Here is a 24,502-nt window from a genome sequence, read left to right as displayed (position 1 = left end):
TAAAAATAACCTACTTTTAAAAAGGAATGCCAAAAGATGCTCAAGGTACCAAGAAAGTCAAGCTCCCCATGGATCTCCACTCACTTTGGGTCCTTGTGGGCCAGGTCCTCCCCGACCTCCTGGAATGCCTGGTGGTCCTGCAAGACCTCGTGCCCAGCGATACCTGTAATACCCGATGGACCGGGACTTCCTGTCAAGAAAGAGAACAAATATATTATCTAAATGTTACAATTACTTAATTCACATTTCCTTATTTAGGCAATGCTGGTCCTTAGTTCCAAGAAGGACCAAGAAGACTCAGTACCAAATAAGTACCTGAGAAGAAAATGAAGTACATTAGAGTACTAAAGTTCTAAAAGCCAAAAACATGTTGCATTTTACAAATTGAGTTTTGTTAATCTGAAAATTTGAAGTCACTTAACTCTTGACTTATTATGTAAAACTATAATTCCCTCCTCAGTATGTATAAATAAAAAGTTCTAAGTAAAGTAGTAGAAGGATGAAATTTCAAAATATATAATTGATAGGCAAATGTGAGTAGCTGAAATTATTATTAAAAATAGAATGGGGTTGAAAGAGAAGAAGAACATGGAAAGATTAAATTGATTGAGGATTTTAAAAATTTTGGATATATGATTCCAAGGTCTCATATAATAAGTGAGGATGGCTCCAGAGGAGAAAATGAGGCTGGTGACTGCACATCCCTCCCTCACTTAAATCCAATTCATTTGCAAATCATGACATCACTTTCCTGATGTCACTGTCCTCTTTGAGAACAAGGACAAATAACATCATCATCATCATCGTCGTCATCATCATCATCATCATCATCATCATCATCATCATCATCATCATCATGTGAATAATAAAATTTAGTTACTGACTGGTGTTCCTGGTGGACCAGAGGGTCCCTTCTCGCCTGGTGTCCCGCATCACCTTTTGGACCAGGACTTCCTGACTACCAGGAGCACCACTGTTACCAGCTGGTCCAGGGGGTCCATCCTTGCCTGGGTGCACACTGCTGCCAGGAGGACCTGGGTTACCCTTTGGAGAAAAGTTAATAGAGACTTAATTGAGCATCACCCAACAAAGAACTGCAATCCTGCTCCCTTTCTATCCCTGATAAAGTAAAAGTTAAAAAAAATAGACCATGGTAGTAAAAAAAAAAGAAAAAAAAGCTATTCTTGTGTTTCCTTGTTTGTGAGGAAGCTGTGCTTAGGTTACTAGATCAGCATTGGTGTTACCAGAATAAGTGTCATGAAAACATCCAGATACAACTTACATTACTTCCAGGAGGACCGGGGAGACCACGAGCACCAGGGAAACCAGCAGTACCCTGTGAAATTATAATCATTTAATTACTCTTGAATACTGGTACTAGTTGGCAAAAAGCCTACAAAAAAAACAAAGAAAAAAAAACAAACCAAAAAACCAAAATCCAAACCCAAACTGTCTAGAGTATATGCTATAGATGACTAGGATCCTGATAATGGGATCTTACTTCCTAGGCAATGGAATCTTTGAAAATATCTTGGATCATTCTAACTCACTTAAAAATATAATTAATTCTATGGAATCTTTTTGTCGTTTTACAATACATATGCTAATCCTGCTTGGGGAGATAATTTTTAATTATTCACCTGTATCTTTCAAGGATTACTGGTTTCCGTATAGTAATAATCGTTGATTTTGTGCAGGGGTAGGATTCATAGTTATTTTAAATATTTATAATACAGTCTATTATTTTTCCCCACAAAATCTTGTGGAGCAAGTAGGGACCAATTTCTATTACTCCTGTCTTAAAGACAGAAAAAATGAGAAATCAAGTGCTTTGCTACCATATGAATGGCAGAAGCAGAGGAAGAACCCTGATCTTCTAACTCTTCAGATCTCATTACTAATGGCTACAAGACAACCATGGCTAACTAAGGATGCCATGTAGACCTATTTAGCCTTTACATTTGCTTCTGTGCTAATCAATGAATTGTAATGAAAGTTACATAGAACAAAAATAGAGTAAAAGAGAAAAATACTCACAGGACCACCAGGATTGCCACGATCACCTTTGACTCCCTGGGGACCTGGTGGACCCTACAGGGAATGAAAATCATCATTAAGCCTTACCTTCAAGTATAGTATGAAAAAATGATGTTGAGAAACATTAAAATGCTATTTCATAGTAAAAATTCTAAATATCTATTGACATGCACTCTTTTGGTTAGAAGACTGTGGAAAGGAAGAAAAGATACTCACAGCTGGGCCAGGGCCTCCTTGGGGCCGGCCAGACCTGGAGGACCTCCTTCACCTTTTTCTCCTGGAGCACCTCTCTCTCCTTTAGCACCAGGTTCACCATTTGTCCCTACATCCAAAAACAGCAAACCTATAAATTCACATGTCAAGATACAATATGGATTAAATTATCCTAATTCCCAAAGTACACATACTCAGTGAAGTAGGAAGGAAAGTCTTCTTCTGGACTTTGTCAGGATAAAAATCAAACAAAGAATGCTACCTTTCCATGACAAGAGACAACAAAGTAGGAACAAACTGGACTGCTAATTTTATAGGATAAAACAATCCCTCCATAGAATAGTGGGAATGAAACAATAGTTGCACAATTTTTAAAATGATATGCATTATTCTATTCATTATAAAAAGTATTGTAGGGGCAGCTAGGTGGTGCAGTAAATAGAGCACTGGCTCTGGAGTCAGGAGGATCTGAGTTCAAATTTAGACTCAGACATTTGATATTTACTAGCTGTGTGACCTTGGGCAAGTCACTTAACCCCAATTGCCTGCCTTCCCCTCTCATAAAAAAATAAATAAAATTTAAAAAAAGTATTGTATATGTAAAGGTATAGGGGCTTATTTTAAAAATATAACTTTTGTTTTGTATTTTAAAACCCTAATACACTATAGTGTCATGTTTTTGGAGGCTTTCACCTATATTTTCTGAGGCTATTCTCACAATTACTTTTGTAAGGCAGGTGGGGTAGTTCTTATTATCCCCATTTTACAGATGCAGTTATTGAGCCATATGACAATTCAGCATAACAAAATAAACCTAGCTATTGGCAATCAGTGTTAAATTATTGAACATTAGAGTACCTTAGATATCATTCAGTCTAACTCCTTCATTTCACAGATGAGGCAACACAGAAGATTTAAATAATTTTCAAGTTCTCACAGCTAGTAATAATACCTATCTCCCAACTACTAATCCAGAACCAATATTTCTCAGAAAATGAGCTGGTGGGTCTGTGGAAGAGAGGGAGCTAAATACATTCACACTTACAGGAGCACCAGGGAAGCCAGCAGGCCCAGGCGGTCCATGTTCACCTCTTTCACCCTATAATATAAAATATAATTTTTTGACACAACAAAAATATTCCATTCATAGAAGGCAAAATTTTATTCTTAAGATAGATCTTTTATTTCTTCAGACAGAAATTGTAGTATAGAATATACAATAACTTTATTTTATAGGAAAAGTTCTGTGACACTCAGGTATGACTTTTCTCAACTTGATAAAAATTTTGGGCAGAATTAGCTTCTTATCTCTCTCATTTATCATCACATTTCATTAATTTGGACTTTTGGCATTCCGGGTTAATGTCTTTTATTGATACAACTTCCAATAACTTGTGATTTAAAATATAATTGAATATTTATAGCTGGAATAATTGAGAATACTGATTATAGAATAAAAAAATTTAGAACTGGAGGGACCTTGGAGAGATCACCTAGTTTTTTTTAAACGACGAAACAGACTATGCTAACTAGGTTTGAAGAAGTCCTCATCTGGAGAATTTCATATGCTATTTGAAGCCATGTAGCAAATGATAATGTCTCCATCTTTTTAATCCAATTTTTTGCCTCCTAAAATTGCATTTAAGACCATTTCCTTATCTAGTGGAAAGTATTTCCCCTAGTCAGGATAGGGAGAAAAATTCTAAAAGTCTATTATATAGATTTAGAGATAATAATATCACATTTCTCTTGCATTCTTAGAAATTTTTGTTTCCCAAATACTTTGATAAAAAGAAGTCTGGCTGTATATATTCTAAGTAAAAATGAGATTCTTCTCTAAAAGTGAGTTTCTAGGTAGAACTGCTATCCTTGTAACTAATAATCTATTTCTTATCTCATTTGGGTCCCATTTCCAAACACTTTAAAGGACACATGGTAATAGCACAGAATTAGAGAACTATTGCTGTATCTGAAAAAAATTCCAAGTGAATGCTTCTGGAACTGACATCTTGGGAAATGGTACATGTTCAGTTATTCCACTCTATAGAAATAGAGAATTGGAATTGGTTTGAATGTTTTCTTAGTCTGCTGGCCACTCCCTTTTTAGCTGTTATTTTCCTTTTCTTTGCTGATTTCCTTATGACCTAAGTTTCTGAATTGTAAATGCTGATAACAACATAAAGAATATATTAATATATATTTAATAGAACTTACTGGGCCACCACGAGGACCAGGAAGACCAGAAGCCCCAGCTGGACCGCTTTCACCCTGAAAACAATAGAACACCATAGTTATTAGTGACTTCAATGTAAAATATTGGAATTTGCTTTTCTGTTCTAAACTATTTGTACCTTATCTCCAGGCTGACCAGCTGGACCAGGTGGTCCAATGGGACCTGCTGGACCCTAAAGAAAGCAGGAAAAATATTTCAATATTGAAAAAGTTCCATGAGGGCAAGGACAATGAGTGATGTAAATTTTATGTTTATTTGAGCTTGCATAGCGCTTACTATTTGCTATTTAACTTAATGGAACAAATGAGGGGCATGAAGAAATCTAATTATAAAGACAGAAAATATTACATGCTGTCGTTATTGAATAATCACTATAAAATGTGTTCTGTGTAACTGCTCAAATTTTTTTCCTTTTTTTTGAAAGAATTGTAAAGAAAAACACAGTATAGCTGATCATGGCCTACTCTGCATAGTTAAAAAAATACATCATTTATTACAAATTTCAGAGTATACTCATTATAAATTTTTATAATTTGAAAATTTTTAGAATTTGACCCTTTAAATTTGAAAGACATTATTTAGTCTGTCAGAAACATTTTTAAGTCAACAACTTCTATATTATACTTTAATTCCCAGGGCTATTACCAAAAATTCTGCAAAAGCTAAATAAGCTATTAGAAAATTATTAAATTCAAAATTTTAAAGATGAAGTTTCCCCTGTAATCTCAGGGTTCTAATTGTAATTTTCTTTAAATGAGCAAGATTTTTATCTTAAATTTTAATATGTACTAAAAGAAATCATTATGTTTACATTTTAACTTGACCATTCTTGGGTCATGTCCTGTACATAAAAGAGTACATGGGGGATCCAATATAGCCTGTAAGTGAAGGAGGTAATTAATTTGGTTTTCTTAACCATTATTTAGATTTATAAAAGTAGAGTGAGGTAGCATCCCCTGATTAAATTGCTTAACTTTAAACATTATGATATTTGGAATAAAGAGAAAATTATTATGTGGGTAATTCAGTAGTCCATATTGATAAAATCTATTTCACTTCCATTGTACCTGGATCAAATATTTAATACTCACTCTTGAGCCATCTTTCCCAGGGGGTCCATCACCACCTTTGCCACCTGGTTCACCCTGTCAGACACAAGTCCCAAAGAATTATTATGCATAAGTTCAAAATGATAATAATCCAAATGTAATAGTAAGTTGATATATCTTTAACATTTCTTAATTTGTTGGCCACTCCCTTTTTCTCCCTAATTTTTTTTCTTCTGATTTTCCAAGATGTTTTCAGGTACTGTAATTGGTTAAGCATGCAAGTATAATTCAAATTTAATGAGGTGCACACACATACACACATATGGAGATATATGAGACATATATGTATATATACATACACACATATATATACACACACACGTATATATACATACACACACGTGTGTGTGTGTATATATATATATATATATAAATGTGTGTGTTGCTTTCCTTTTACCCAAGAAAGTCCCTTCAATAAATGAATAAAAGAAAAGAAGTGGATACCTTGTCACCTTTGGGACCTGGAAGTCCAGCACCTCCTCTTTCTCCAGGCATACCCTGCAGACCAGGTGGACCTGAGTTGCCAGGAGGACCAGGTGGACCAGCAGGACCCTAACGACAGAATCACAAATCAATGAAATAGTGTGCAACACATTTCTTGAAACATTGTTAGGAGACTATGCAAGTTGGATTCTTACTTTTCCACCTTCAGGACCAGGGGGACCAGCTCCACCTCTTGCTCCTGGAGTTCCTGGGGTTCCTGGAGCACCACGTTCACCAGGTGGACCAGCATCACCCTATAATAAGATGATTTGTGTCATTTTTAAACTAAAATTTATTTAGCAATGACAATAATAATAATAATAATAATAATTATAATAAACACCTAGAGGACTTTAAAAAGATAACACTTAAGATGTATTCCTTTAAAAAGGAACATTGCATTAAAACAGTATGTCTTCTATCGTTTACAATCTTAATGACCAAAACTAATTCTGTTCACTCTACAGCTAATTTGGGCAACTGTGTAGAAATTGGACATAATGGACAGCCCAAAAATTTAAAATAAGGAATGGAACTCAAGCAGCTGATTCCATAATATGGGGCCTAACAGGTTTAATAGTACTTTTTGTGGGGGGCACCCTGGAAATTGTTTTCCTGCTAAACAAATTTAACATAGCAGGACTATGTTTATATTATTTAAAAGAATGAAGGTTAAGGAAATCATCTGTCATGTTGCTACTACTGCTTTCTAGATAGCAAATTTCTATTCACGTTCCTGAAAAAAAAAATTTACTACTCAATTTGATTTAACTTATCTTTAAGAAGTTAAAATATTTACCTTGCCTCCTGGTGTTCCAGGTGCACCAGCTTCACCTTTTGGACCCTAGTTAGAAAAAAAACAGCATTCATCTCTCTCTTCAAGAACAGGTTAGCCAATATACACCATTAATAATGTATATATTGAGGGACTTAATAAACATTTGCCTTATAGATTATGTGACATCAGACTTTGGATTTGTATAAGTGTGACTTCTGATTCATGGGATATCAGAATTCATGTTTTAGTGAGCTGTATTATAAAGGTCTTCTACTGTATGAAAGTACATAAAATATATACTGTGAATGAGATGAGTAGGAATGTTACATTTTATGAAAATCTGACTGTAGGAATTTAGTTTTTCTTCATTTCCCTATCTCCTCTCTTCAGTCAAATTCTTAATTACTACCATATAGAAATGGTTTCCATTTAATTTAATCCATTGCTTTCTTATCTTTTGTTGTAGAAAAAAACATTCAAAATGGAATTTAAAACCTACAGTCTATAGCATGAAAAAGCATGTACAACTGGAAGAACTAATGAAACGATTTTCTTATGCTCACCGCTTTTAGAAAAGGAAATGCTACTTACAGCATCACCAGGCTTTCCATTTTCTCCAGGAGGGCCATTAGTCCCTGGCAAACCCTAGGAAGGATGATAATTGTGATAATTCTTTAAATTTATATTTTTTAAAATTGTCCTAGTTTTACAAGCTATTTTTCAGATATTAAAATTTACTGATACAAACTCAACAAAATAATGACAATTATTTTTATTTTAGGAAAAGAAATTTGTGCCAGAGATATTCACGAATGGAAATTAAGATATTTCTTGATCTAGCAAATTCAGTCAGTTATCTTGCTTCTTCCAAAATTATTAAAACATTGAACAGATACATGATTACTATTGCTTATGTGATTTATAGAAAAATATAATTACTCATAATTCATTTATGCATATTATATACATGTTAATATAAATATTCTCCCTAATATTACTACTTGCTATTCTTTCATCATATATAACCATGGTGAAACAACTAATAGTATAGTCCATTTTTAATGAACTCAAGTAAAAGCAGCACAAAGGAAATAACATGTGGTCTCCTCAATGGTTTCTTAAAAACAGATATTCAGGGACAAATAAATAAAAAATACATACTTGGAAGCCCTGTGGTCCAGTCGCTCCAGGTTCTCCTCTTTCACCAGGTGGACCCTGTGAAGAAAAAAATTAGTTCCTCTATGACTCAAAATGAGTTGTCTCATCTTTAGTTTACTTTGGTGATATAACATTATCTACACAAGGGTAAGCTTTCCTTTAAAGAAAATATATTCAAGCTGTAAAAATTATTTCACCATTCAACTTTGATAATAAAAGAACAATGAACCAACTATATGATTCTCAACTCTGCAACCCCAGAGATGTTAAATGACCCAAATCATGCAGCTAGTATATGGCAGAGTGGAGAGTAACTAAATAATTGTTCATACTTCCTCCATGACTTCCACTCAGAGGACTTTTAAGGTTGTAAGGAACTTTACAGATGAGTCAGTATACTCCCTCAATGGGGCTAATTAAAAACAAAATGACTTTTCCCTCTCAATATAACAACCTAAATATTATCATTATTCACTTTCAATTAAATGGCAATAGCTATTAATTAGTGACCACCAAAGGGGAGGCCATAGTATATCTTATTAAGCATGCTCATTTTATATATGGAGAGGCATCATGGAGTATTGGATAGAGGCGTGGCCTTAGAATTCTGAAGGCCTGGATTCAAGTCCTGCCTCCAATGCATAGTAACTATTACATGATCAGAGCCGATCACTTAACTTCTGAGTGGTCTTTGCAATTCACTAAACTTATAAATGTCAGATTATATGCATCAATGGAAGGAGATTTTGGATAAAGAATTTCTCCCCGTGATTAAAGCACAAGCCCAAATTCTATGTTTCTGTCTCTCTGTACATATGTTTAGCATGTATATAATAGAGATATAAAGATACATACTTTTCATGGAATGTGAGAACATTTATCAATTATTTATTCAACTTCACTAATGAAGCTCATATTTATTAATGAAATTCATTCAGTATACCAGTTCCAAAACTGTTTTGTTTAACTATGGTTGTAAAGTGTTAATTGATATGATTCCTAGCTTTTGTAAAGTGTTAGAGTTTATATGATTCCCAGATTTTCTTATCACGTGATAATAATGATGAAGGCTATTGAGTTCCATCTAGGAAATTCTCCTTCCTCTTTTTAGATATGTAAATAAACTTACAGCAGATCCTGGAGGACCTGGAGGTCCAGCCTCACCATTCTTTCCAGCAATACCCTATGAAATAAAAGAGATGATTAGAGTGGCAGATCTAAATAGTAGAACTGGCTAGAGGGCAAAAAGTATATTACATAATTATAATTACATATGATAAATGCAACATACTTGGGGACCAGGACCTCCTGGGTTACCTCGTTCTCCATTCTTTCCAGGTGGACCCTAAAGAAGAAGAAGAGGTCAATTTTTACTAATTAGCTGCTTTCAATCCCATAAGAAAAGTGCCAATCATATAATTGACTCACATCATTGCCTTTAGGACCAGGGAAACCCATGACTCCAGGTTGACCTCGGGGACCAGATGGGCCTGGGGGACCAGCTCGACCAGATTCTCCTTGACTGCCCTAATGAAAGAAATAAAAGGGTGAACATCTTGAGAACAAAGTCAAAACAGGGGTGTGTTAAGAGTAATTAGGTGCTTAATTGTAAAAATATTTAAGCAATATTGTTAGCTTTCTATTTCTTTGGTCACAGTGATCATTTTCACATCAATGGTTGCTGTACTAAACTAATTGTGAGTTAGTACAAACAAATAAATGCACACTTTGGCTGCTTTTTAATGTATATGCATTCACATGTAGACATAACACATTTTGGGCACTTAGGGTATAGAATGAGATTTATGAAATATACATACGGGTGGGCCTGGTTTGCCATCAGCACCTGGGCCTCCTGGACTTCCTGGTAAACCCTGGATTTGATGAGATCAGTAAGTTACATGATTGTCAGTCAGCAGTTTCTAAAGTACAGTATCGAGCATGCATGGTCATATGTTAACTATGACAAGTATTTAGAGTTAACTCAATAACCTCACACATATTTTCATATGTCTATACAGTGTATTGATGATAGTCGGAGCTACACATAATTATGTTAATCACAGTTTCCTAGGAAGACTTATTAGAAGAAACCTCAGGTGTCATATAATTCAACCCCAAAAAGAATTTGGCAGAGTCTAGACAGGATATCATTTAAATTCTCCTACAGAGATGATGATCCTTTTTAGAAATCTCCAGGGAAAATTACTTAATTCCTCTTTATTCACGCATGGGCCTGGAGATTAGACTCATTACACATATTTGGTTTTTCTTTTCTCTTTTCAATAGTAGAAAACTAAGGTTGCTACACAGACAAAAATGGAGATATAAATTAGGTAAAGACCATGTTCCTCTTAGCTTACCTCCAGCTGTCAGAATAGGACAACACCTGGAGAAACTATTGCCCTTTGTTAGCTATCAAATGTATGACGGTTTCTCAAAGAAAAGATCTTGAAAATTCACTGTAATTGTAATAGCAAATCTACTTAAAAACCTTTCACTGACCAGCTGCATCTCAAAGAACTGAGGTAAACATCACCACTACATCGTAACAATCACAGCATACTGTTGTAGTGCTTTGAACTTTCTAAAGAGCTTTTTAAAAATTGATCATTTTGGAAAGGGATATGTTCAGAAAAACTTGGAAAGAGCTATATGAATTGATTCATAGTAAAGGAAGTGACAAACCAATAGAATAATTTATACAATAATAATACTGTAAGACAAAATATCTGACTGATTCAAGATCTCTGAGAAATATAATAAGCAACCATGATTCAAGAGGACTGATGGGTAACTATACCGCCCATCTTCTGAAAGAAAAGTGTTGGATTCAAGATGCAGAATAAGACATACATTTTGGATTGGCAATGTGGGAACCTGTTTTTCTTGAATAAGTATAATTATTACAATCATTTTTCTTTCTTTTTTTTTTAAATTGAGGGGGTAAGAAACAAGACAAATGCTTGTTAACTGAAATGAAAATCCCATCCTCTTATATCATCATTATAATAAACCTGATTAATTAGTCCAACATGAGAACTCTGAGACAGTATTTAAATGCTCTTCCTAAGGTCATATAGCTAGTTTCATGTTTGATTCATGAACAGAAATCCTAGCTATAGACTCTTGCATGGCATCTTGTAACAGAGAAATGAATAATGAGAGTACAATTATGCCCGAGTGGTTGAAGTGAGCATAGAAACATACTTTAGTTAATTTTAAAGTGCGTTGTGATGGTCACAGTAGCTGATTGCACCTCCAGAATTCAGAGCTTGTGTCAGTCTGGAAGCAATAAATTTGAAGAATCCTCATTTAAAAACATAGCTTTAAAATTTCAAGTGTCTTGAACTTTAAGAAAGGCCTATTTTGGTTGAACATTTCAGTTTTCTACAAACATCTTCGTTAAGTTTATATTCAAATAAAACTTTTCACTCTACCCTTTGTCCTGGACTTCCGGGATTCCCATCACGTCCTGCTTCACCAGCGGGTCCTCTAGGACCTGGAGCACCTGGACCACCACGCTCACCAGCAGGGCCCTTATTGGTTAAATAGCATGAGATTGATATGAGTAAATAAGACAAGTAACCAATATTGACTCCCAAATCATCAATATTTGAAATATACTGGGGGTGAATATCATTTTGCCTATAAGCCTTGGATAAATTAATGAAATTGCTGTACAGAAATTTACTGCAAAGATGTGTTTATTAAATTACAATGCAAAATTGGCAATACTACCATACAGAAATGATATGTTTACTAGACTAGTGAACATTTTTTAAAGGACATAAAGTCCTACTTTATTACTAACTAAATCTCTATTTAACAAGAAGATTTCCAAACTTAGCCAATGACCCATTCATCAAAAGCAACATTTAATACAACAGTCCAGTTGGATTTGAACACTCTCTGTTGGAGGTTATGATAATGGGATCCCCCCTGTTTTTCTAAGAAAAATGATGAACTCATAAATTATTTAATCTCTTTCTGAGGGCAGATGATGAGATATTTTACACTTTTTTATCTCCAGTGCCTCATATAGGAAGATGTGAATAACAGGTACTAAATAAGTACTGAAAAGAAAGGACTTCAGAGATGCTGAGGAGATAGAAATGATGAAACTTGACAATTTATTGGATTGGGAAGAGGTAGAGTTAATAATTGAGGATGATTTTGAAGTTGGGAAATGGAGTCACTAGAAGGATGGCAGTGCCCATCAGCCTTCAGTAGAAGGCTTTTGATTCTATCATATTCGACCTCCTCATCAATTAGGAAAATATGGTCTAGGTATAAGAGTTATTGAAGGAAATTGGAAATATCATTGGGAGTAATCTTGCACTTGGTTGTCATCACCATTAAATCAGTGGAATGGAATTATGGAAGATCTGACTTTTCTTTTCTTTTCCTTTCTTTTCTTTTCTTTTCTTTTCTTTTCTTTTCTTTTCTTTTCTTTTCTTTTCTTTTCTTTTCTTTTCTTTTCTTTTCTTTTCGTTTCGTTTTTTGGCTTTGCCTATTTAGTAAGTCTCACTTTTTACCTTAGTCTGATTCCCCAGCAACGGATCAATACACAGAGTCATTTTCCTGAAACTTGCTGGGTAGAGACCTTCCTGATTTTCTGAGGTAGGCTATAGGTCAGGGGTTCTAAAATGGTGTCCAAGAAGTTTTTTTAAAGAACATTTTGACAACTTTATTTCACTATAATTGGTTTCCTTTTTAGTACTATGTATTTATGTATATAAAAACATTATTCTTGGGAATTTCATAGACTGACAAAGGAGTCCCTGAAAGGTCACACCCAAAACACATACACACACACACACACACACACACACACACACACTTACCTTTTCACCTGGAGTGCCAGGGCTTCCTGCAGCACCTCGGAATCCAGGGGCTCCCTGAAAAGTAGTAAGGTTAGCAAAAATATTGGAAGTGGAAATGCAGCCCAAAGTGCAAGACATGAATAAATATTTGGCATTTGTTTTCTATACATATGTCTAAATGGCACATTATAGAAAGGCAGTAGCCCTTAGAATTCTCTACTCAGGTTATACCACAATTGGCATAGGAATCGAAGGCATATATTATTTTCTAACCAGAGTAGATTATTTTTGAAACAACAATGAAAACGAACGTTACTAAGAAAAAACTGGGAATGATGTTTCATTTTGCTATAGACTCCAATATTAAGTTTACATCCCAAAAATATTAAGATATCGTTTTTGGTCCCTAAGGGTGGTCTCAAGCAAACTATCTCCTCTTCATCCAAGACTCAAAATATTTGGTACACTCAGATGTACACTCAGATGAAAAATCTCTCATTCCATAGGGGCAGAGAAATCATTTAACCTAGTTAATAGAAAGTAAGGAGTCTTGTCAATAGCTTCGGTAAGGTTCCTAATTAAGAGAACATATATATATACACACATATATACACATATGTATATATATGTAAATTGATGGCATTTCCATATGCATGCCACACCATGTGCTTATAATCAGCTCTGTTTATTATCCTGTGTTTTCACACTTGTGTTGTGCTTCAAAGCTATGTTTAAGGTTTGACACTCAGTATAGGAAAATCGATAGTTCACTGATGAGCTAAAAATCAACAATTTCATAATAGTGAATGCAAACTTTTTTTAAATGATTGTATGCTAGAACTTACCCTCTCTCCTGGAGATCCTGGGATTCCATTTGCACCTGGTTCTCCTGGGTTACCATTTTTGCCATCTTCACCTTTAGCCCCTGGTTGACCTGGAATACCAGCTTCACCCTAAAAGAGGATCCAAGAATAAGAGAAAATGGCTGGACCTCATTGCAGTAGTCAGTTCTTAAAACATGTGACATCTTTTAAAAAGCATCCATATTTGTTGAGGGAAATACTTACACGTTCACCTCTTGCACCTGGCTCTCCCTTGGCACCATTTTTACCAGGTTCACCCTATAGCAAGAAAAAAAACAAACAAAAAACTAATTAAAGGCCTAGAGAATTAATAAAAGTAGTGACTTGATTTGAAGATTTGTTTGAACAATTCTTTTTTTGTGTGTGTGATTTCTTCCACCTTGGCTAGGAAATCTAGAATAAGGACAGAGCAATAAATTCATCATTATTACTGGAGAAACAACACATAGCAGATGCTTTCCTAATATATGATCATCTTCCTGAATATTTCACGCACGAAAGACAATATCATCACCCCCATCATCATAATCACCATATCCTCATTATTAATAAGAACAATCTGTCCCTGATACATGGGGACATGTGCTGTGCACAGAATGATGTGTTCTTACATAGGTAAATTTGAATTCTACTCTTCAGATTTATTAGAGAGAAAGCTGAACAGTATATGCATAATTAAATTCTTTTTATTGTAAAGTATCACTAATTAGACATTTACCTTTAGGCTAATTTGTGGAGTCTAAAAATTGAGTAGTAGCATTTTTTCCTCAGTAGAAATGAAATATAACCATAATTGTAAATATCAAGCTGGAAGGGACCTCAGGGTACATGAAGCTCAAACCCCTCATTTCATAGGTTGGCTGTCTGAGGCCTATGCAGGTTAAGTGACCTGATCAAGGACATACAGGTGTCAGAGCTGGAATATGAACCCAGTTCTCCTCACTACAGAGCCATGGTACCTGACATTAAGTCTTGAATTTGACCACATTGTTGCCATTTAGGATGCTGTAAGAATTATGAAGATTTTCTTTAATCATATGAAAGAATATGTTTAGAATCTAGTATCTAAACATTTTAGGGAATATTTTAGGGAAAAACTATGCATAAATTTATAACATTTCTTAAGAAATAATTGATATTCTCTAGCACTTTACTTACATTAATTATTTTGAGTCATTACCACTCTGTGAGGTAGGTACTATGAGCATTTTTTACCTTACTTTACATATGAGGAAACCGAGGCTAAGAAAAGTCTTGGTCATCTAAATGATACTTAAAGACATATCCTCTGAATCTGCTATAACCTACTGTTTCCACAAAATCAATACTCTTTGTCTCAAATTTGGTTTTAGTTTTCTACTATAAGTTTAGTTTTCTATAAGCAAAGGAACACAATATAGTTCCATTTTCTCTTTACTTTTGGGTCTTTACAAAATTCATAAAATCTCATTTTCCCAAGAGTATAAGTGAAATTAAGGTAGCTCAGTGTGGTGGAAGGAGAGCTGACTAAGAACCAGGAAGATGAGCATTCAGGTCCTACCTCTAACACAGACTCACTGTGTGACCCTCAGTAAATCATTTCCAGCTCTCACTATCTTGAACAACTCTTCAATATTATAAGTTATAGAGAAGGAGCCAACCTCCCACCCAGAGAATTACCTTTACCAATGAAATTATACGTCCCTATAAATGAAATGATGGGCTTTCATCACTTTCAGTTAGATCAGTTTTAGTCTTTCAAAACACAGAAAAAAATGACCAAGGCCAAAAAAAGTTCATTTGGAAATATAAATATTTGAAAAAAATGTAAATGATGAGATCAAGTCAGAACTTGCTGAGAAGTAAGGAAGATTTGGGATAGCTAAGTGGTACAGTGGATAGGGCACTGGGCCTAGAGTCAAGAAGTCCTGAGTTCAAATTTGACCTCTGTGACTTATTAGTTATGTGTCCTTGGGCAAGTCACTTAATCCTTATTTGCCTTAGTTCGTCATCTGTAAAACGGGGACACATTGGAGAAGCAAACGGCTAACTACTCCAGTATCTTTGCCAAGAAAACTTCATGGAAAAGTTCAGAAGTCACAAAAAGTCAGACACAATGAACTAAAGAAAGATTTAGGCAAACTTACCGCAGGACCTCTCTGTCCAGGAGTACCAGGTGTACCTGCAGCTCCTGGAGGACCACGGGCCCCACTTAATCCAGGAGGTCCAGGCATGCCACCAGGGCCCTGCATATGACCAAAGGAAACCAAGATTAGTCAATTAAGACATCTTTTTTTAATGTCTGACCAACCCCACCAAAACGGATTTGTCCCTAAGCAAAAGTAGATGATAGTTGGGAAAAGACTCACCGCTTCGCCTTTACTGCCAGGGCTGCCATTGTTTCCAGGAGGGCCCTGATGAAAAAGAAAGGAACAAAGGAAAGAAAGAGAAAGGAAGGAAGGAAGGAAGGAAAGAAAGAAAAGCAAAAAAAAATAATAATAAAGAACAAATTTCTACAGGAACTATTTTAAAAATACTTTTATCTATAAAAATACTATTTTCTAAAGAAATATATAGATTCCACCCCCCCTCTCCAAGCTAATTCCAAATCATCAATTATTGCAGCTGCCGCAAATATTCACTAATGTGGACCAGGTGAAAATAGACATATGGATATATTAGGGGGAAAATAGATTTTGCCCTTATAGAGGGTATAGGCAGGGGAGTATGCTAGACCTGTTATTTCATTAATGTTACCAGGGTAGTGAATATTGATATGGAAACTCCTTCCAAATGCAGAGAAGCAGCTCATCTTTAGTCTCAGAGAGTGACATGGGGCACTTAGAGTTTAAGTAATTTTCTCATGGTCACATATCTAATCATCGGCAAGTCTTCAACCCAAGTTTTCTTGACTCCAAGGTTGTCTATTGCAATCTATCTATTGCAATATGTTGTCTTTATGGTCTCTAAATTACAGGATTCTTAAACATCATATAAAGATTTAATCTAAATCATCCTGGCTTGTCTAGTTATCTTTTATAGACTTCCAAATTCACCTGACAATTAATAACTTTCCACTTTACCATTAGTCATATATTTCAGTGGTGTCAAACTCAAGTTAAAATGGGACCCGTTAAACCTTATACAAGGATTTTTACAGGCTACATATTGATTTAGAAAACCACATATTAATATTAACTATGTTATATTGTATTTTTATTTATTTTATTAAACATTTCTTAATTACATTTTAACCTGGTTTGGGGCTGTACTCAAGAGTGTTGTGAGTGCTGGACAACTGAGGGGCTGTGTTTGACACCAAATCACATAGTTCACAGGTTTCTCATCAATTAAAATGAGTTAAAACACTACCAGTTTTATCAGCAGTTGTATGCGTTTTCTATGACAGGTATGATCATCAGATATTATAGTGTAGAAATACTTGAGCTAAAGTTTTTATGAATCAAATCCTCCCAGCAGGGGCCCAAGTTTGCTGTAATCTTAAAGTAGCTTGCAATAATATGATAACAGGGCCACCCATTTTCTGATATACATGAAAATATCAGTTTTAACTTCTTGAACTTTGCAACATATGCTTTCTCGTGCCACTATAAAAATTCATTCAAACATCCATTATACTATACGGTACTTACTGGAGGACCCTGAGCGCCAGCATGGCCCTGAGGCCCAGGTTCTCCTCTTTGTCCAGGGGCACCATTTGAACCAGGGGAGCCTGCAGGCCCATTTTCTCCCTAAGAAGAGAAGCGTACCTGGTGTCATTAACCAGGTTCAACTGCCATTTCTGAATAATTTACAAACTATTTCATGCTAAGTCAATGAGTATTTATGAAACACATAAAAAAGGTACATCATGCAATGTTAAAGTTGCAAACATTCTAGATTACTCAAGTCTTCATTTTACACAAGGGGAAATTAAAGCATTTCCATAGAAGCCTACACTAAATCTTTAATCCACAAAATAAATAGGACAACTACATCGAAGATAGCTACACAGATGGGTTTAGGAAACAAAAAAGGATCACAGTGTGAAGAAATAAGAACTAAGGAAAGCCAGAAGATTTAGCAGAAATTTAGTAAAATCTAAATATAAAGGCAAATTTCTATAATAGAAAAGAAATAGGAAATAATTTTTGAAATCACTGAATGACCCCCAAAATAATTTTGTGTCGGCAAATAGCACCTTTCCTATATAAAAGATTTGTTCTGAAGTACCCCATATCCATTATTTAGTTGCTAAATATGAAAGATATTGAATATGATAAATTTTCATGCAATTTGATATCTAACAATTAAAGAAAGCTATTTTCTTTAAAGAACTATCCTGGCTCCATTCAATCTCTAAGACATGTATTATTTGCTTCCTTAGAAATGTATATCAAAATACCTTAGCACCAGGAGAACCAGGAAATCCTGCAGTTCCAGGGGGACCAGGAGGGCCCTGAAATGCAAAAACAGGATTTGATGAAAGGTGAAATACAAGCAAATTAGCAATAACTTTCAAGCACTTCAAAAATATAGTTCTACATTACCAAAAATATGAAACATATTCTAGATGATATATTTAGTAAACTGATATATTAGGATCATGTGACTGAGGAATTTAGAATGGTATATCATTTTCCCAGTTCAACATTATGCTATTACTTTAATTCAGAAGAAGAATATAAACATTGGAGAATGGGAAGTTGTTTCTTCAACATGACCCTTCTACTCTAAGAAGTCTGGAGTCTAGCAAGACCCTAGTCTTTGGACAAGTTTAGTTAGATGTTCTTAGAAATGGGCACATATTTGGTTCAAAGTACCCAAATTATACATAATCCACCTCACTTAATTTAACTCGCTCATATATAACTTTATACATGAGTGAGTTAAATTAAGTGAGGAGGATTTAGCATTGTGTTTAAAATTCTGCTTCAAGGAATAAAAAATTGTTGTGATATATGGGACAGAGAAAATCATATTAACTTTTCCTTTCATTTTCCAGAAAATAAAGAATACTTAACAAAACATTTAATGAAATGTTTGAAAATGTGTTGTTAGTTTATTGATAAATGTTGAATTTAATATCATAACTATAACTGATATGTAGAATTGTATTGTCTTTCAAAGAACTATACATTTGACCATAATTACTTGACTGATTTTCCTAGATAAGCAGTATAGACTTTTTCTCTTCAAGACCACAGAATTACAAAAGAATCTGAGGCACAGAGAGGATAAGTCACTTGTCCAAGGTCATAGTAATAGTAAGTGGCAGACTGTGCAATTGGATGCTGTTCTATTGCCTCCAAATCTAATCTTCATTCTCATACCTTATTCTATATCATAATGAAACACTTCTTTACAAAGAAAATTATAGTGACATTGTTGAAAATGGAATGGAAGATATTAATGACTAGCTAGATTTAGGGTCATTTCTGATTCCTCAGATCAATTACTAATTCTCAGCAACTTTTTTAAAACCACAAAAGGTTACTATCCAAAGTCCTTATTTATTAAAATCTATAAAAATTTAAAACTCTGAATCCTTATTTATTTCAGTATCATGCTCTGCTCACTCTGGAGTCCTATACTCTCCATTCTACTAGCCGTTGGCCTATAAAACACCAGAAGCCCAGTGAATTGAAGTTGAGAAGGACTTTCACTGTAAGAAATTTAGGAATTTCATCAGTTTCTCCTGTTTGAGTTGGGAAATAATCGACTCAGAATGCCTAAGACTAAAAACAAAGGGGAAAAGCAATATTTAATATAAAAATTTCTTCTTACTGGTTGGCCAGATGCTCCAGGAGCTCCATCATTACCACGAGACCCCTAAAAAAAGGTGACAAGATTTGTCTCAAAACATGACATTTGAAATTTTAAAAAAAGAACCAAATCTGGTTACAAGTTTAAAAAAATACCATAAGTATGGTATAATTTATGTCTAATATAATCTCATCATTTTAAATGTATATGGTAAAATTACTAACATAATGGTGCTCTTCAAAATGGGGTTCAGTTCCTAAGCATCACCGATTTTGAAACTGTTGACTCTAAGCATAGATAGTAATGGTGAAGTATTCTATGGTCCATTATTCTAATCAAATTTTCATCAAATATCTCTGTAAAAATTTTTCCATAGGATTAAATTTTCCCATTGATTTTCATAAGAAATGTAGCCAGACTAATTGGAATGATTTCTGTGGGTTGAATTTCAGACAACATGTGTCTAAGAACTTACTGCACTTCCAGGAAGTCCAGGTCGTCCTCTTTCCCCAGGAAGACCTCTTGGACCCTAGGGAAAATATAATAATTTAATTGCCTCTTTAGGAAAATGAAACATATGGTGTCAACTTTTTAATAATTATTAACTTGAAATGAAACAGACTTGTAGATAAGAAAAATTGTTTTACATAGAATGTAGCTAGGATCAGAGTGATTGAAGTACTAGAAATTAAGAGATGCAAAAAAAAATATTACCATAGGGCCAGGGGATCCATTTTCTCCAGGAAGACCATTTTCACCCTATTTTTTAGGGAAAAAAGAACACTGAATTTTCAGCCTTTTGTCACCTATTTTGGCATCCAACTAAAAGGCAATTTTTGCTCAGCATAGACTTTCCATTACAAAATCTTCATTCACACTTTTTATTCATTCATTAATAAGACCTCATTAGAAAGAAAAAGTAAAGGTGAACAGCAAGCATAATTAGCATTCCTAGTTATTTAAAACCAAGGCATATAAAAACATCAGCTTTCTGAGAAACATTAATATGTTGCTTCATTTTGTCTACTATTGCTTAGGTTTTGAAATACAGAGTTTGTTTAAATATTGACAACTAAAGATGCCAATATGAGTTCCCAAATTCAATTTTTAAAATGAAAATGAAAAATTTACATTTATAGTGAATTACATACCTTCAATCCAGGTGCACCTTGTTCACCTTTTTCTCCATTCCGTCCATCAAAACCCTAAAAGATAGCATAAACAATACTAGGTTGACTCATTCTTAGCTAAATCAATTGAATCTACTCCATCTTAAAGTGTGAGTGTTGCATTGCTGGCTCTAAACTGTAATTAGTACTGATTTTCCTTTGAATTGGTCATACTTTTATAACTCAGTTTTTATTTTATTAGTAGCATTTTAGTATAATATTACTAAGTAATTTAGTAGATAATGTCATTAATAGGAATAGGGAGTGGGCCCATGGTTTCATTGGCATTTCTCCAATGAGGAAATTCTCTATACTAATTCATATTAACACCTTGTCTGTATTTAATGTGTCAAATTTACCTACAGCCCTGAAAGGATATGATTTGCCCCAGGGTCACATAGCTAGTCTATGTCAAAGACAGGACTTAAACCCAGCTCATGCAGACTTTGTGGTCAGCTCTCCATTAACTATAGTACAAAATAGTGATGTGTCATTATTAATAATAGGTATTATTATTAATTATTGTTATTAATAGTGTTATAAATACTATTTAGCAATTTTAATTTTGCTATTAATGGTAGCAGGAAAAGAATTATGCTAATGACTTTATTTAAACAATGTCTTTAAAAAATATTTTATGTTTATAAGACCCCATGCCGTACTATATTACTGCAATCATTTCATTGTTAAAATGTTCCCACAAAATTTTAACTTTCAATACATTTTATAGCACATTAGACTTGTTATAATGACTACCTATTTGCATCTAAGTAATGGAATCTACTTGTGTCCCAATTTCCTCAGTTTATGAAAATTCTTTGTTAAAGCATTCAAACAGCAGCATACTTATAGATAACTTAGAAATAAATTCAACTTACTCGATGTCCTTTCATACCAGGGAATCCAGGCATGCCTGAAGGACCTTTGACACCCTAAAACAAAAGAATAAAATCTTTATAAACTGGAGAGTTTCCAAAGGAGGGCAAGCAGGATAGTAAAGGGCGTTGAGTCATATGAGGATTAATTTAAGGCACAGGGCATGTCTAACCTGGAGAAAAGAGGACCCTATGGGGAAAATTCTGTCAGGCACAGGGGGGATTAGGCTTTTTGCCATTTGGTTCTCTAGGGCAGAGCCAAGAGCAATGAGAGGAAATTACAAGAAATAAGTGTAGGCTAAGTGTCAGAAAAAACTTCCAAACAATGCAAGCTAACTAGAAGTGGGCCTGTCTCAAAAGCTGGTGAGATCTCCTCACTTAGAGGTTTTCAAGAAGAATCTAGGTGACCACTTTCTGGACATGATGTAATCAGGATTCCTTTTGTATATGGATTAGACTAGAGGTTTGCTAAGTAAGGTCCTTTGCAATTTTTGGGTTCTTAAGATTTGTAACATTCACTCATAGCCGCAATCTAATACTGAAAGCCCTTCCAAAGTGAGAGAGACAGAGAGAGAGAGAGAGAGAGACAGAGAGAGAGAGAGAGAGAGAGAGAGACAGAGAGAGAGAGAGAGAGAGAGAGAGAGAGACAGAGAGACAGAGACAGAGAGAGAGACAGAGAGAGACAAAGACAGAGAGAGACAGAGACAGAGACAGAGACAGAGAGAGGCAGAGAGAGAGAGACAGAGACAGAGATAGAGACAGACAGAGACAGAGACAGGGAGACAGAGAGGTGGGGGGAGGGACAGAAAGAGACAGAGAGAGAGAGGGAGGGAGGGAAGGAAGGAGAGAGAGAGAGAGAGACAGAGAGACAGACAGAGACAGAGGGACAGAGAGACAGAGAGAGACAGAAATGCTAAAGACCCATCCCTTCTTAATTACGGGCTCTGCAACTTTGTTTTAAGGTGTTTGTTATTTACCGGGGCTCCAGGCAAGCCACGTTCTCCAGGTCGTCCAGGTCTTCCAGATTCACCCTAAGGAGGAAAAGAAGAGTGTGTGGACATGTTTGTTCAGTAGCCCTCACTGATGACTATAGTAGGGGAATAGGAATGTTGTAGTATGGAACATTCCATATCATGTTATGGGAAATTTCATAGATCTAGACTTGGGGTTGATGAAAAGCAAGTGTGATCCAGTTACAACACAGTCAGGATCCAAACATTAATTTATAATAATAATAGCCAGCATTTATATAACACTTCAAGGTTTGTAAAAAGCCTTACAAACATCATATTATTTGATCCTCATATAACTTTGGGGTGGGAGTGAGGGCTATTATCATTGTGCTTTGCATATTTTTCATATGGAATTATTTCTGTATACTCACTAGATCAATTTGTTTTGACAAAATTCTAAAAGAAGTATAGTTAAGGTGTTAAAGAATTATTTCAAAGATACCTCAGAGTTTACTTATCTGCCTTCTGTAGTGTTAACATAATATAAACTCAAAGTTACTTTATTAATAAAATTGGTCTTTTATTTTTTTCATATTCAAACTTTAGTAACTTACATCTTTTCCTGCTGGTCCAGCTGGACCCATAGCACCAGATGGTCCTGGGGGTCCCTGAAATTAGGAAAGAAGAATGAACACCATAGTATGATAAAAGGTACTTAAATTTTTGCAGAGATATAACCAAGCTAATCTTGGTGTTGTTAAATACAGTATTGATTCCCTGAGGAAACATTTTCCCCCAGAAAGAATTTTAATGTATTTAACTTCCCCCAAAAAGAACTTATTTGTCTTATATTATATCTAATGGGGCTGGCAAAAAAAGAAACTGATATCATGAACCTGGAAGTAATTTCCAGGGGCAAATTAAAGTTCTGTGAGCCATCAAAATACATCTCAGAGATGATTCTCACTGGATTGTTGAGAGTCAAAAAGGGCTTCTTCCACTTTTAAACAAATGCAAATTTCTTCTGCTTGTATTGAAATAAGGCAAAAATATTGAAACATAAAGCACACCAGATGAGAAAATTTGGAGAATGGTCAGCATCACAAAGGGCTTGCATTTACTAGGGAAAAAAATCACTATTGGCAGTATGCCTTAGAGAATTATATGGATTCAGATGAGTTAACCTGAGAGTTACCTGGATTAAATGGCCCTTTCAAATTTAAAAACTAAATAACTGCAAGAAGTTATTAGATGTAAGATAAGCCCAGCTACCAGAAACAAATTAAAGATTTGTTTATAAGTGCTATGATGTCTCCAGAAAATCTGAATATATTGATTAAATAGAAGGAAATAAAAGCAATATGATATAGTGAACTATTTATTAACTGTTAGTCAATTAAACAAATACCCAAATAGTACTTACTGAGGGACCAGCTTGTCCAGGCTCACCAGGGGGACCTTGGTATCCAGGAGAACCCTAATGTATAGGAGAGAATACACATGATTTTACAATTTACATTAGACAGTTAATGATAATTCAGAGTCCTTGACATAGGTATCAAATCTTATTTCAATGCATATGACATGATTATAATGGAATTGCTTTTCCTTTTTTGTTCTTTCATGAAATAAGAGAAGAAAGAACTGATGAGGAAAGCAGGTTAAACCAGTTCCCCTAAACTGAGATTTAAAATATTTGAATTTGAAATTACATAATATGAAAATAGAATGTCCATAATGACTCTTTTTCTGTGCTACTAATCATCATTAGTGGAAAGGAATTAAACATTGTTCACTAATAATATACACAATAGCTTTATTATGTTGGAAAAGGCAAAAGAAAAATAGGAAGTGATTACAATTCTGAATCATGCAATCTATGATAACAAGAAAGCTTCAGCTGTATTACTTACAGGGGAACCAGGATGACCAATTGCGCCAGGGGGACCAGGAGGTCCTGGGGGACCCTAGAATATTTAGTTGAACAACAATTATAATTTCAACACATAAGTAGCATTGTACTCATAGATTAGGGAAATAACTGGTGACGAATTATAGGA

The 24,502-nt window shown here is 34.8% G+C and overlaps 1 protein-coding gene across 1 annotated transcript in view; it reads right to left on the bottom strand.

The window, feature by feature from the left end:
• Nucleotides 1-24,502, bottom strand: part of LOC118838709 (collagen alpha-1(III) chain-like) — a 65,994-nt gene that overhangs the window by 12,177 nt on the left and 29,315 nt on the right. The window contains 32 exon segments of the mRNA XM_036746070.1: nucleotides 2,297-2,359; nucleotide 2,905; nucleotides 3,296-3,349; nucleotides 4,465-4,518; nucleotides 4,602-4,655; nucleotides 5,575-5,628; nucleotides 6,037-6,144; nucleotides 6,231-6,329; nucleotides 6,875-6,919; nucleotides 7,445-7,498; nucleotides 8,015-8,068; nucleotides 9,141-9,194; nucleotides 9,303-9,356; nucleotides 9,440-9,538; nucleotides 9,832-9,885; nucleotides 11,452-11,550; nucleotides 12,859-12,912; nucleotides 13,683-13,790; nucleotides 13,905-13,958; nucleotides 15,827-15,925; nucleotides 16,049-16,093; nucleotides 17,333-17,431; nucleotides 18,085-18,138; nucleotides 19,467-19,511; nucleotides 19,921-19,974; nucleotides 20,160-20,204; nucleotides 20,597-20,650; nucleotides 21,493-21,546; nucleotides 22,467-22,520; nucleotides 23,057-23,110; nucleotides 23,866-23,919; nucleotides 24,356-24,409. Coding sequence (XP_036601965.1) covers nucleotides 2,297-2,359; nucleotide 2,905; nucleotides 3,296-3,349; nucleotides 4,465-4,518; nucleotides 4,602-4,655; nucleotides 5,575-5,628; nucleotides 6,037-6,144; nucleotides 6,231-6,329; nucleotides 6,875-6,919; nucleotides 7,445-7,498; nucleotides 8,015-8,068; nucleotides 9,141-9,194; nucleotides 9,303-9,356; nucleotides 9,440-9,538; nucleotides 9,832-9,885; nucleotides 11,452-11,550; nucleotides 12,859-12,912; nucleotides 13,683-13,790; nucleotides 13,905-13,958; nucleotides 15,827-15,925; nucleotides 16,049-16,093; nucleotides 17,333-17,431; nucleotides 18,085-18,138; nucleotides 19,467-19,511; nucleotides 19,921-19,974; nucleotides 20,160-20,204; nucleotides 20,597-20,650; nucleotides 21,493-21,546; nucleotides 22,467-22,520; nucleotides 23,057-23,110; nucleotides 23,866-23,919; nucleotides 24,356-24,409 — 1,981 coding nt within the window.

The sequence above is a fragment of the Trichosurus vulpecula genome, chromosome 2 (genome assembly GCF_011100635.1).
Source record: "Trichosurus vulpecula isolate mTriVul1 chromosome 2, mTriVul1.pri, whole genome shotgun sequence".
NCBI classification, from domain to species: Eukaryota; Metazoa; Chordata; class Mammalia; order Diprotodontia; family Phalangeridae; genus Trichosurus; species Trichosurus vulpecula.
This window is presented reverse-complemented; position numbering and strand designations above follow the sequence as displayed.